This window comes from Mercurialis annua, linkage group LG5, assembly GCF_937616625.2.
Source record: "Mercurialis annua linkage group LG5, ddMerAnnu1.2, whole genome shotgun sequence".
Lineage (NCBI taxonomy): Eukaryota > Viridiplantae > Streptophyta > Magnoliopsida > Malpighiales > Euphorbiaceae > Mercurialis > Mercurialis annua.
Window position 1 is genome coordinate 8,285,186 of NC_065574.1, and position 13,684 is coordinate 8,298,869.

Genomic DNA, 13,684 nt, shown 5'->3' on the forward strand with positions numbered 1-13,684 from the left:
AGCGCGAACGGAAGAGACGAACGGACTAGCACGAACGGAAAAGACGAACGGAAAAATGACCGGAAACAACGAGAAATCCATCGGAAGTAGACAAACGGAAACGCGACCGAAAAAACGAACTGAAAAGACAAACGGAATAGTAATCGGAGGAGATAAACTGAAAATCAAATGAAAAAAAAGAAAAATAAAGAAGAAAAAAAGAGAGAAGAAGAGAGAGAAGAGAAAAAAAAAGCGGCTATGTAAAATTTTAACCTAAAATGAGATAAAACTTCTTTATATAGTAGGTATTTTTGGTAAATAAGTTAGCTTATTAAATAACATAGGTTAATAGGAAAAGATGGGTTAAAATGGTATAAATATTTTATCAAAAACAGGTATTTGGAAAATAATTTCTATGTAGATTGCTTATGCATTTAGGCTTTTCCATGTTTATTCAACTATTTAGCTGAGTATTTAATAGCATTTATAAATTTTGGTATCTTAACTTTATTTTTATTTATGTGTGTCTGTTGCTTTACAATGACATTTTATTTTAATTTTAAAGAATTTATATGCGTTCTAGTTATTTTATTTAAAACTTATATATTTTGCCATTTTATTTTGAACTTGTGCTTTGTTGCATGTAACATTGTCATTTGGAATGTCAATATTCAATAATTTATCCTATGTGTCGTCAATTGTTTTCACTGGAGGAACTCTGGATTGTTGTTGTTAGAGATCTTATCAAATTTAATTTACGAGAAGTTTATATCTCATTGAACTTTCAAGATGATATTGTATGAAAAATATTTTTTTTAAACATAATAATTTAAAGAGTCAAAATAATATTTTATTAAATATAAAGATCATGTTATAAATAAATTAATATTTGTGGTTCTAGTGATATCCGTAGCGAATCATACTATTAGCCGAATTCCCATACCTAACTGTATCGAAAAATAAAATCTCTGAATCGAACCGAACCGATTATTGGTGTGGTTCCGAAAATTCTATTTTTTGATATCTTTAATTTTTGGTTTGGTTATGAAGAGTAGCGAATTCTCTCAAACTGTGCTCACCCCTACCAATTAAGACCAGTGATTACAAAACCAAACCGGCAAGTTCAAGCAGTTGAATCGGAAGCCGGTTTGAAAAAAATAGAAAATAGGAAATTTGCTCAAACTAGTTTAACCAGATTGAATCTAAACAATTAAATTAAATCAGCGGTTGAACCAATCATCAAACCTATTAAACTATCAAAGATAACTAGCAACCGACTAATTCGTTGCTAAATACCCAAAATCCATCGCTAGTTTTCTAATACTTTATCTTAATTCAAAAATTAATTTAACCAGGAATCGGTGGCCTCACCGAATTCGGCGACCGGCTCAATTTTGAAAACACTGATCGATTAAGACATTAATAATTAGTTATCTAAATTAAAATGAAACATAAACTATTAATTTCTTGCTATTTTGTTATTGCATGTGAATATAAAATAATATATGGCTGGCTGACATAATAAAAAGTTGGTATGCAAATGAGAGAAAATGAATAAAAAAATAAAAGAAAAAGAGTGATGGCTATAAATATAGAGCACTGAGCAGTTGGATCTTCTGCAGTAGTGCTTCCACCAACAAAGATACACTTTCTTAACCTCACTCTCATTCTCTTCTTCTTCTTTGTTTACACATTACCAAACACTCACATTTTCAACAACATGTTTGCAGTTGAAAATGGGCTGCTAGGAGACCCAAGATTACAGGCCATTTCAGATGCCATTAGAGTTGTCCCTCACTTCCCTAAACAAGGTCATGCAGTTTCTTAAATTTTCTTGGTTTTTTTGAAGTTTTTTAAAGATTTTTTGCTAATGTTTTTGTTAATTTTGCAGGAATAATGTTTCAAGACATAACAACACTATTACTTGATCCCAAGGCGTTTAAGGACACAGTGGATATATTTGTGGATCGCTATAGAGATATGGGAATCTCTGTTGTTGCTGGTAACCCTAATATATTTTCATATTTTAAAGATTTGTGGGTGTTTTTTGGTCTGCTCTTTATAATTATTTTTATTTATTTTATAATCTCAAACAAGTTGGTGTAGTAGTGGGATCTCCATAATTCATATCATAGTGGGTTACATTGAGATTTCTTTTTTTTTTTTTTTTGCATAATGAAAAATTTTGTTTTTAAATTTTCAGGATTTTTGTGGTTGTTTGTTTGGTCGTTTTGCTTGAAACTATTCCTGAGAAATTAATGGCATTTTAGTTTTTCAAGAAAAGTTGGTCCCTTATCAAGGTGTAGGCCAACTAATTAATTTTAATTACTTTGACTACAGTTTTTCTTAGGGAAGGGTAGTTCGGGAACATTAATTTATGCAGGGAGATCAATTACTTCTACTTTTATTCTTTAAAAGTCAAATATATAAAAAAATACTATGAGTTAGTAATTGATAAAAAAAAATGCTAGTACTTTGTCTCTTTTAATGGCAATTATTATCATTTAAATAATAATTGAATGCTTGTAATTCAAAATAATTTTTTTTTTAGGATAGTACTATTAATTTAAAATGGAGAGTGTACAATTTCTGGTAGAATGAATTTATTTTATTATTTCATTTCAATTTGTATATAGTACTTCATTTTATTTTAAAAAATTGATTTTTTTTACTTGGAGTAATTAAATTTAATCTATTTAATTCGGCAACACAAATTTTTCTAATTTTGGTAGGAGTGGAAGCTAGAGGATTCATATTTGGTCCGTCAATTGCATTAGCAATTGGTGCGAAGTTTGTTCCTCTACGTAAACCTAAAAAATTGCCAGGTACTGTGAAATTAGCTAATGCATTATGCATAATTCAGAATGATAAGTTTAATCTTGTAAAACATTCAAAATTAAAATTGTGTTTCGTGAGTGTGCAGGAGAAGTGATATCAGAATCATATGAACTCGAATATGGAAACGACTGCTTGGAAATGCATACCGGTGCCGTTAAACTCGATGAACGCGCTATCATCATTGATGATTTAGTTGCTACTGGCGGAACGCTCTCTGCTGCCATAAGACTGCTCGGTAACTAACCGGAATTCATTAGATTTCTTCTATTCATACATTTCTTCTAGTAAAGAATCATAAAATTTGGAAATGTCATTTCATTTGCTAGAACGCGTGGGAGCAGAAGTGGTGGAATGCGCTTGTGTCATTGGATTGCCCGAGTTCAAGGTAATTCTAGTTCGGTTAACCGACATCTACAAATTTCCTCGAGTTTGGTTTGATTAACGTAGATTTAGAATCAAAACGACGTCATTTTGAAATTTGATTGCAGGGACATCGGAGGCTAAAAGGAAAGCCATTGTACATTCTCGTGGAGCCGACTCAGTAGACGAATTGAGATCGGTGCGGCTGAGCCTGAAAATGTCATAGTCAAGTTTATTTCTGCTTTATTATCTGTGATTTATGTTTGAACTAAAAAAAAGATGAAATTGATAGTCAAGTTGTATTAGCTTCTTCTCTAGTGATAGTTTAGGCATGCCTAAGAATCCAATTGACTCTGACATTCAAGAGTTCCTGAATTGCTAAAGGAAAAAAAAGTGACTTATTGACACCATAGAGCCCACCTATACACAAGACTAAGCTGTCACTTGCTACACTTGATTTAACACTTTTGTTTTTAAATTCAAAAAGATTCAATTTTTTTAATAAATGTCTAATTGGAAACAATTGAAATGTATCTATCAAATTTAGGTTTTAAATTGATGTTTTTAAAAATTAATTCATAAATAAAAAAATAAAAGATGTCGGGTATTTTTAGGTTATAAGGCCTTAATTTTAACATCACTTTCACATTTAACAAAATTAACATTGAGCTTTAATATATTTTCAAACATAACAGTTCAATTAAAAATTTAACAACAATAAGTGACATAACACTGGAATTATTAAAAATAATGATAGATCAACAAAATATTTATGACTCGTCAATAAAAATTATAGATGAATCAGCAAATGCTTTGTTGATTCACCAGTTCAATCTTAAGTGATGAACAATGGTTTTGCTGAAATTTGAATCGGAGTAATATGTTTGAAGACATAGTTAAAGTTCTATCTCGATTTTGTTAAATACGAAAATTGATGCTGGAATTGAAAGTCACTTTGACAATTAAAGAAAAATAAGATCTTTTTTGTTTTCACCTTAATTTTAGAGAGTTTTTTTGCTTAATTCTTTTATAATTTGCTTTGAATTAATTTTGCATATGCCTTGAGCAATATTTTGTTAAGTTGTGGATTCAATTCCTCCTACAAGCGCTCTCTGCTCCCCAATCATAAAAATAAAATAAAACAAAAAATTGCACGATTTGCTTTTAATTAATTTTGTAATATGTATTCCTTTAATATTCACATGAGACTGCATAGCCCGATCTCTCCTATAAAAAATAGATACAGAGAATATACAGAAAACAAAGACAATTAAGGCCTAACTTCCTATCATAACAGGGAATAAAAACTTGTAAACCATAGTACTAGTAGCATACTGTAAATGCTTGAATCATAAGATAAAGAGAGAACAAAGATAAGCTATTATTTATAGTACATAGAAAATGAATTAGTGAAGGAGAAATGAATTAACAAAAAATAAAAAAATTAACCATTTGAAAGGCAAGAAGGTCAATTTGACTTTAAGATATAAGATTAACTTAAATTTCCTTGTCATAACTTGAATTAAACAAACCTAAAATATGAAGAGAAAAGTTTTAAATTCAGAAGAAATAAACAGTAATTGTGACCAAACATTTATGGGGTGATAGAAGTTATACTTTATTTAATTAAAATCGTACATATAGAATGTTGTTTATTTAAACCAAGTTAACTTAGCTTTAAATTCATTCAATTTTTAAAATTTTATGTGTTATAATTATAAAATATATAACATAACCTACAAATCAATTACAATTCTTTTCCCTCACAAATTAATTACAATTTCAACTTTTCAGTTCAATACAATTGGACAAATCAGTTTGGATATTGATCTAAAAAACTACAATCCAAATCCATAACAAATGTAATTTTTTGATACAATTCGATTCACACAAAATCAAACAGCCAACAAAAATTTCCAGTTCTAAATATTTCAGAATTGTAAGATTCATGCTCAATCAATTTCCAGTTCTAAATATTTCAGAATTGTAAGATTCATGCTCAATCGTAATGTTCAGTCATGACTTTAGAACTGTTGGTGCTTCATACAAGATCTCTAATTTGCTTGAAAAAGTTGGGGGTTGAATTGCGATTTTCCGATGTTTAAAATGCTGAAGATATAGCTTCTAAACAACCGTACCATGCATATAAACTCCGAATTTCATTTGAAAAGTACAATATAATTAAAAATGCTACTAGATGTTTATCACTGATGCCAAATAAATGTTTTCATCGTTTTGCATACGGATTCACTCACTTCCAAGGAATAAATTCCCAAATTTAGTCTCATGGTTTCATAATAAAATGCAATTTGAACTAAACTAGCAAAGACAAAAAGAAGTTTCTTGTTGAGCACCAAAAAAATTAAAAGGTAGATCCAAATTTGTTAGATGGTCGCCAGCAATCTTAAACTATATAAATTATAATGGTACTGAACTAAAACTTGGCTTGCCAATTGATGAAGAAGGTGAATAAAGATACTAGAAATCGTTTATGTAAAGAAAAGTAACAAAATCTTAACATCAAATCGTTCAATCGTCAATAAATTAAAGCTACAAAAGTTGCATTTTAATGCATCTGTCATCTCATCTTACCTGGTTAAGTGCCTCATCAGCTCCCATGCAGCTTTGGTGTATTCAACATGAGATTTTTCTGACTTCATTAACAAGTATTGATGACTCCTGAAAAGTTAATGACTACAAAAGTAAATAGAAGTATGCAAACAAGTTGTTAGAGATGTCATGATACAACACACGCACCTTTCACCGCTTTCTTTCAGATCGCCATTTATATACCGGGTTTGAAGTTGGACAGACAATTTCATCTTCACGTAATTTACGCTTCCTACCATTTTTCTAACAATTAAGAAAAATAGCTTGCATCAAAATTCAACGCAAAACCAAAATAAATGATGTCATTTAAGATTAGGGCCAGTGTAACCCTTTCTTTGGTTTACTTAGAAATTTATTCAGCAATTCATTAATAAAGGAATCTAGAGAACTTATAACATAGAGTTGCTGAATGAATTTCTAAGTAAACCAAACACAACTAAATTCCTTTATAAATAAATTCATTTGAACCAGACTCGTTGAGGCAAATTTAAAATGTTCCCACCTGTAATTCCTTCTTCAAAGACATATCTGCATATAGTTTCTCCAACTGGTTTGCTCTATTCTTCCGAGCTTCCAGCTCTCTGTAGGCACCGGCTGTTTTCCTACACATGAATTTTTTTTTTGAAAAGGCGACATCATCTTACTGGCCTATTTTACAGCATGAAAGAATCAATTTATGGTACATGAATAAATATCCCATCTTATCAAGAATCTTTTTATATATATTGGAGATGGAGAACAAGGAAGAGCCAGCCAATTGTAGTATTCTTTCCAAGTCTTTGCAAAATAAAACTCCTCAAAAAAGTAAAAAAGATAGGAGTTCATTTGAAGAACTTTAGGTGTCTAGTAATTTGGCAAAAACTACAGATTTAAATTTTAAAATTGAATCAGCATCCACCCATATCAGCAGACATTAAGGTTTTCTTTGGTGTAAGCAGCACGATCCCAACACTAAAACTATTTTTACCTCTTGATATGATCAGGAACATCTTCAAAAGGAGAGTTAATTTTATTTTCTGATGGTCGTGACCTTAACTCTTTAGCTTCCTCCCTGCAAGATTTACAAGAACAATAAAATAAGCAATTAAACATTGGAGCATTAGTCATTTAGCACACATGTGTAGAATGCAGGAAAAGAAAACCACTAAATAAAATAAGAAATAAAATTAGACAACTAGGTTTACAAATCAGACAAAAAGGACACCATCCAGAAAAGTTACACTGAAAGTTAAGACTTGGGACAGCTAAAAAGTAGTAGATGAATTCAGCACTTTTATGAGCAAAAACTGAAGGTGAAATAGAGGGCGAAAGATAAAACTAAAGTAAAATACATCTAAAAAAAATGTGTTAATCAGAGAAGTTTAGCAGCCCTAAAAGCTGGCTACAAAGTTACATACCAATAGCTGAACCATGACGTTGCATACTATACCTTTTCTTTTTAAATAATTCATCCTTCTTGTGAAGTAAGAAAGTGTCAACATAAGCCATATAAAAAAAATTATAAGCTTACTCTTACAACTACTGAACCGAAATGTTTATGAGCATGTCTTTTCTAATTTAACGTAAATGTGATACATGCGTACAAAAAGAAAAACAGATCTATATTAATGTAAACAAGGTGATGCACGCACAGTTATGCGGGATTCACATTTTACTCAATCAGAAAATTCACAAGTGAAAGCAAGAGGCTAAACACACAAATGGATTTGACTTCATTAGTCCTGTAGAATGCACACTTAATCTGGACTAACTTACCAAAATAAATGATAGTTGATGATTACAAAAATTACAAGACTTAAAACATGCACATTAGCAATATTAGATATACATGCAACACACATCTATTACACTGTGGGCACTTCATGGTATTATGGGAAGCTTCTAGCTCGTGAACTCATTACTTATGCTTGCCAGAAGATAATGAGAAAATCAATTGAAAAGAGATTTAATAGAAGATTGCAATGAAAACAAGAAAATAACTGATCATATATCCAAGTAAATACAACGGAGACAAGTGCTGCAAAAACAAGAAAGAATAAGTGCAAGGTAAATTGAAGAGTAAGAATTTTTTTTCCTCTTGTACTGAAAACAAAGTTAAACCAATTTATTCAAAAGTCCAAACACACTTTATTGGCTTGCTGGTATAGCACCTAGGATATCTAGCATTATCAAGAGACACCCTAGGAGAATCATGCATACAACAAAGCTTACACTACACATTTATTTTTTGGGCTTAAAATGAAACCAAGAGTGCCCAACCTCTAATTGCAAAAGCAAATCTTTACCCTGGACACTTTTTTTAACTTCAAATACAGTCCTTAATAGGAAGTGCGCTACGAGCTTAATGGTAACATCATATTGTTTGGACGGCATTGTATGTGTTTGAGATTGTTGTTATAAAGAACACCTTTTCGAAAGAAAAAAAATTGTTGAACTTTTATAAGTTTTGAAACTGTTCTTTGGAAGTAGGTAAATAGATGCTTTTTTCAAAAAGCAGATATGGAAAAAAAGTTTTTAAAAAATTAACAAAACCGAACAAAAAATAATAATTAAAAAAAATTCAAAACGCGGGTTTTTGTCACTAAACAGCCCTAATTGTTACATCATTGACTCTTTATTTTCAGTTATAAATGATTGATTTACAATCCCAAAATCACAAACAAATGCTGCGCAGAAAAATGAAGTCAGGACTACTACATGAAATTCATTCCCGTTATTAAACCTACCCACACATGAGCACTAAATATCATGCACTCAAACACCAACACATCTCTATTCTCTCCTATATTGAGACCGCATATACCGGTGCGAATTCATAGGAAAAGAATACATGCATGTGTCATTGCACTATCTAATTTAACTGAGCAAGCCCAATTTGTCCCTTTCTATTGTGCATTATTTTGGGGATTGAAGGGGTTGGGCACATGAAAATTGCTTTAACGCTATCAACCATTTCTGTTTTCACCATGCTTTTCAAGGATTAAAATTTGAATTTCTAAAATCAACAGAGAACATGCCAGCCAGTGACAACAATATGAGGTCAGGTAGCGCTAACCTGTCTTCAGCATAGTATATATGCTTGTTTGGCAGCTGACTATCAAGAGAATGCAATGTCGCAGTTAATTTCTCAATTTTCTGCAGAAAAATATTAATAATATTTCATTACGCCATCAAAATGGCAACGAATCACCTTGGACCCCATATCCCAAATTAACAACAAACAAAAAAGAAAAAGAAATTTAGTCAAACACCCACATTCTTTTCACTTTGCAGTTTCTGAAGAATATATCCAATATCTTGAGTCTTCATTAATAAAAGTTCTTCTGCGGTGTATTTGTTGGCCTGACTCCTACAAGATAATAGATAAAAAGTCAATGAAATTAGAAATAAAACATAAACACAAAAATTAACAGAGGAGAACTATATTACTCTGGCAGATGAACTCCGTTGACAGTTTTAGTTTTAATCATCTTAAAGTAGAATTCATCGGGATTCTTGAAAGCAGCTTTCTCTTTGAGCCTCTACAACACATGACCACAACCATATAGCTATAAGCATAATATCCGCGAACAAGAACACATATATCGATTACTTCATTTCTTTCAAAAATGCTATTAAGCTAAAGGAATTGACGTGCAGAGAACATATTATTTCCGGATTACTGATAACCGAACAAAATCAAATAAAATTTCAAAACACAAGAAAACTGATACCTGTAAGCTTTGCTGTTTCGTATGGTAAGCTTTAGCACGGACAATATAGTCCTTGTGTTTCTCGAGAAGTCCATATTTCTTTCGTGATTGCCTGCCACATTACAAATTGGAATTCAAAAATGTAAACAATCAAAGAGGAACCATAATAGTAACTGTAATTATAAGAATAATGAAAACTCACGGTTGCGATCGCTCCTTGTGAGCTTTTCTTGGAATTGCATTCCTTAAAGATGACATGTTGTTTCTTCTTCAATTTAAATTGAAAAAAAAAACTTCTTAGGGTTTACTGAGGAAGAAGAAAGCAATCAAATTTTTTCCAATTACAAGAATTCATAAACAAATTATAGCGGTAATTAAAAAAATTGGACGCGGATAGAGAAATAGCGTTACCTTACTGAAGCTGGAGCTGAAGCAGAAGTTAATGGCGGTGACTATAAATTTTTTGTTTGAGGTTCAGGGTTTATGAAATTTAATTAAAAGACAAAGATGTAGCTTTGGTGTTTGAAGTTGTTAAAACAGGTTAGTTCAGTACTAAAACTTTTATTTTCAAATTACCATTTTAGTCCTTAAACTTTTTTCTTTTGGGATGTAGTTTTTATTGGTCGCAACGTAAGTAATGTACGTCGTCGTTTCTTGTTTCCAAAAATAGCTGGAATTCCGGAAACAACTACACGCGCCCATATTGTCCTTTTCAAAAATAAAATACTTAAAAAATACTAAAAACAATCGGCGCCTCCTTCTTCTTCAATCCATCTCCGTCCACTATAAATTAACAAAACGCAAACCCAAAAATTTTAAAAAACCAAAACCAAAAAAAAAACCTAATCTTCAAATTAATAAAAAAATGTCAGCAATTGTTTGCGGAAGCAAACGATCATATGATTACTACTTCAATAATGAAGACCTTCCTTCTCCTCCACTGATAAAACGCCACCGTTGCGCCTCCTCATCTCCTCCGCGCTTCTCTCCGTCTCCTCTCCTTCACCTTAAATCTCTTTTCCCCCGTCTCGATCCACAGGTTTGTCCTTCTCTGTATAACGATTGCAAATTACGCGACTGTTTGATTTTTTTTTTACTTATGATTTGTTAGGTTAGTAGTCAGCTTATTATGAGTTAATTGATTATAATTTAACCTTGCAGTTTGTTGCGAGGGCATTGGGAGAGTGCGGAAATGATTTAGATTCAGCCATAAAGAGCTTAAATGATTACTCTGCAAACCTGGATGAATCTGGGGTGAAATCAGAGCAAGGTATGGTTCTTTATTGCCGTGTAAAACTCGTGTTTTTCCGATGAACTTTAGTATGAAGTATGTATCGTTTCGTTCATTTACTTGGCAAGCTTTTAGTTTGATGATTGGAATTTGGATCTTGTATGAATGATATTGCGCCTTCGGCTTTAGTGCAATTTGTATTCAGTTATGAAGGTTGACTTGCGAAGGATGCGTTGTGAGTTAGTTTTGTATTCTGTAGATTGTATTTGTTTTCTTATCTTGAATTAAAAACTGTGGGGTGTTCTTTTCGATAGTGTACACTCTGATCAGTTAAAGTCTATGGTAGAAAACATTTAGCAAACTACACAAATAGCTTTGTTAGATGAATCTTGCGTAGTACGTACATACCTTGCGAGTTGCAACTTTAATGTTTCTAGTTGCAGAATCATGACTTATATAGGAGACTATAACATTTATGGATGTTGAACTTAGTTGTATCTTTCCTTCATGAAGACGAAGTAATTGTAACCTTATTGTGGAAAATGGATACCTCACTAAGAATCAGAATTAAATTATCGTTTAGAGTGCATCATCTGTTTCTGCTTCATTCGATGTCGTATCATAAAAAGAAAACCTCACCGCTTCAGTGGCATTTTCTAGGTGCATTGCCCAATGAAGGAGATGCTACTGCTGCTGCGCCAAGCAATTTTCCTGTGCAAGGTGCAGAATGGGTTGATGTGTTTGTGAGGGAAATGACAAGTGCTACCAGTATTGATGATGCTAAAGCTCGTGCGTCAAGAGTTTTGGAGATTTTGGACAAATCTATTAGTGCACGTGTTGCTGAAGAGACCACACAGAGTTTCCATAAGGTATCTATTTGTTTATAGTATGTTAGATTCCATCTTAAAACCAATTGGTGTTAAGTGGAGTTGCCCAACCAATATTTAAACACATGTCCATTCACACAATTTGAATTTGGTCCGGCCCACGTGAGATGCGTGAGGAGGGATTGGTTGCTCGGCCCGGACACGCTACGCGTGAGGGGGAGTGTTGAAGTGGAAAATCCCACATTGGTTGTGCGTGTGAATGGACATGTGTTTAAATATTGGTTGGGCAACTCCACTTAACACCAATTGGTTTTAAGATGGAATCTAACAAAGTACATATTTTTTTCATAGATGGAAAGCCATGTTGTGAATCCTCTGCTAACGTTATTTATAGCTTTTTCGTTGGAATATAGTGATAAAGTATTGTCATCTAAGTATCTAACAACATTAAAACTGGAAAAAATGACAGTTTCTTGATCTCTTTTAAAGTGATTAATGTCAAGTACTTAGAAAAAATCAATACTTGGGACTACAGGAATTCCATTTTTCTAATAACTTTACAGGGGAATATTGTTTTCATCTCCTTTCATCCTATTGTGAATCAAATGGGAAGTAGATGCATTTAATCATGCCAAATAAATATACAGTGATGTATTCATCTTCTCTCTTTGTGCACGAATAAAAAGAAAAGTGAAGTAGAACTATAATGGCAGTGATCCCTAGTTAAAACTGAATGTCTTAGACTTTTTTTAATGTAGTTATTAATTATTATGGAATCTTTCTATGATTTCTCTATCAATTTCTTTTTGTATTGGAAATTGCTAATTGATTTTATTTTCAGTGACAAAATTTAACTAGAACACTCATTCAGAAACCACAGTTACTCTTCTAGTCAGTAGTTACGGTTCCATATGCTATTCAGAAGTATAGTTATATTTGGATAGCAAATTCTGGAGCTAAACAACAATTGTGGGTTTTTATTTTAGGAAATTGTGGTGCTAAAGGAGCACATTGAATCACTAATCAGAGATAATACAATACTCAAGAGAGCTGTAGCTATTCAACATGAGCGTCAGAAAGATTTTGAGGACAAGAACCGAGAGTTGCAGCAGTTGAAGCAGTTGGTGTCTCAATATCAAGAACAGATGAAAACCCTTGAGGTCAGTTTCAAAAGAAATTTCCCTTTTATCTCCTAGTTTGGGTGCACCAAATTGGTGAAGGAGAGAAAATCTTAAAACTTTGAACATTAATGTTTTGCAGAACAAAAATTTATATCATTCTCTTTGTGTCCTAACAAATCATTTTTTGTGTCTGCAATTCCAGCTGAATAATTATGGATTGATGATGCGTTTGAGGCAGGCCGAACAAAGCAGCCCCATCCCAGGACGTTTCAATCCTGATATATTTTAATGAAGATTCTCAATTTGTGACATTTTGGAAACACCTTATGAGTGCATTTCATATTCAGTTAATGTAGATTTATGCGTCTTAGGCCGCCAAGAGTGTTCCGCAATTCAATATATATGAGAGGCCTGAAGCTCTTAGTGTGGGCATTTTGCAATGGAGATACAAGTTTGCTTTTGTTTTTCATTTTAGATTACTTTTGAAGCAATTTGTGAGCAGTATTGTGTCTTGTGATCTTTGTTATATCAAGTCTCTCTTTCAATTTTTTTCAGGACGATTTATACTGGTCCTTTTGTATCTTTTTTCAGCTGCCCTATCTCAAATTTCACATGATGAATCAAACTCACAAATACAGTTTGGCTAGGTTTGGTATTATAATCTTGTTTTTTGATTTGTGTTTGGTTTGGTTTTGGATACAAATAATAATCAAGTTTTAATGCAAATCGAATTAAAAAAATTAACCAATTAATATTTGCATTTTTCTAATTCTTTAAAAATTAAAATTTCAAGTTTATTTAATTTTAATTAAATGCGGACACCTTTAAAGTTATTTCCTACAGATCTAATTATGATGCATTATTTTATATAAGTTTTTTTTTGATAATTGAGGAGGGGGAGCGCTTGTAGGAGGATTTGAACCCACGACCTTGGCATTTGCTGCCCAGCGCTTATACCATTTGAGTTACAGCTCGTTGGTATTTTATATAAGTTATTATGAGAGAATTTCATGAAATATCAGTTTA

The 13,684-nt window shown here is 32.1% G+C and overlaps 3 protein-coding genes across 3 annotated transcripts; 2 read left to right on the plus strand and 1 right to left on the minus strand.

Annotated features, from left to right (window-relative positions):
* The first annotated feature begins 1,575 nt into the window (after positions 1-1,575).
* Positions 1,576-3,584, plus strand: LOC126680085 (adenine phosphoribosyltransferase 2). The gene is made up of 6 exons (XM_050375135.2): positions 1,576-1,790; positions 1,871-1,981; positions 2,712-2,804; positions 2,903-3,052; positions 3,144-3,202; positions 3,306-3,584. The coding sequence occupies exons 1-6, from the start codon at positions 1,700-1,702 to the stop codon at positions 3,360-3,362; spliced, it is 561 nt and encodes a 186-aa protein (XP_050231092.1). The 5' UTR covers positions 1,576-1,699; the 3' UTR covers positions 3,363-3,584.
* A 2,059-nt stretch (positions 3,585-5,643) lies between these two features.
* Positions 5,644-9,958, minus strand: LOC126679962 (probable U3 small nucleolar RNA-associated protein 11). Its single transcript, XM_050374988.2, has 10 exons — positions 9,891-9,958; positions 9,682-9,786; positions 9,501-9,591; positions 9,217-9,308; positions 9,043-9,136; positions 8,843-8,922; positions 6,755-6,838; positions 6,290-6,389; positions 5,935-6,030; positions 5,644-5,856 (listed from the first exon to the last, which is right to left on the minus strand). The coding sequence occupies exons 2-9, from the start codon at positions 9,735-9,737 to the stop codon at positions 5,938-5,940; spliced, it is 690 nt and encodes a 229-aa protein (XP_050230945.1). The 5' UTR covers positions 9,738-9,786; positions 9,891-9,958; the 3' UTR covers positions 5,644-5,856; positions 5,935-5,937.
* Positions 9,959-10,258: 300 nt separating this feature from the next.
* On the plus strand, positions 10,259-13,212 carry LOC126683433 (uncharacterized). Its single transcript, XM_050379322.2, has 5 exons — positions 10,259-10,518; positions 10,641-10,749; positions 11,371-11,579; positions 12,524-12,697; positions 12,861-13,212. The coding sequence occupies exons 1-5, from the start codon at positions 10,345-10,347 to the stop codon at positions 12,945-12,947; spliced, it is 753 nt and encodes a 250-aa protein (XP_050235279.1). The 5' UTR covers positions 10,259-10,344; the 3' UTR covers positions 12,948-13,212.
* The last annotated feature ends 472 nt before the right edge of the window (positions 13,213-13,684 follow it).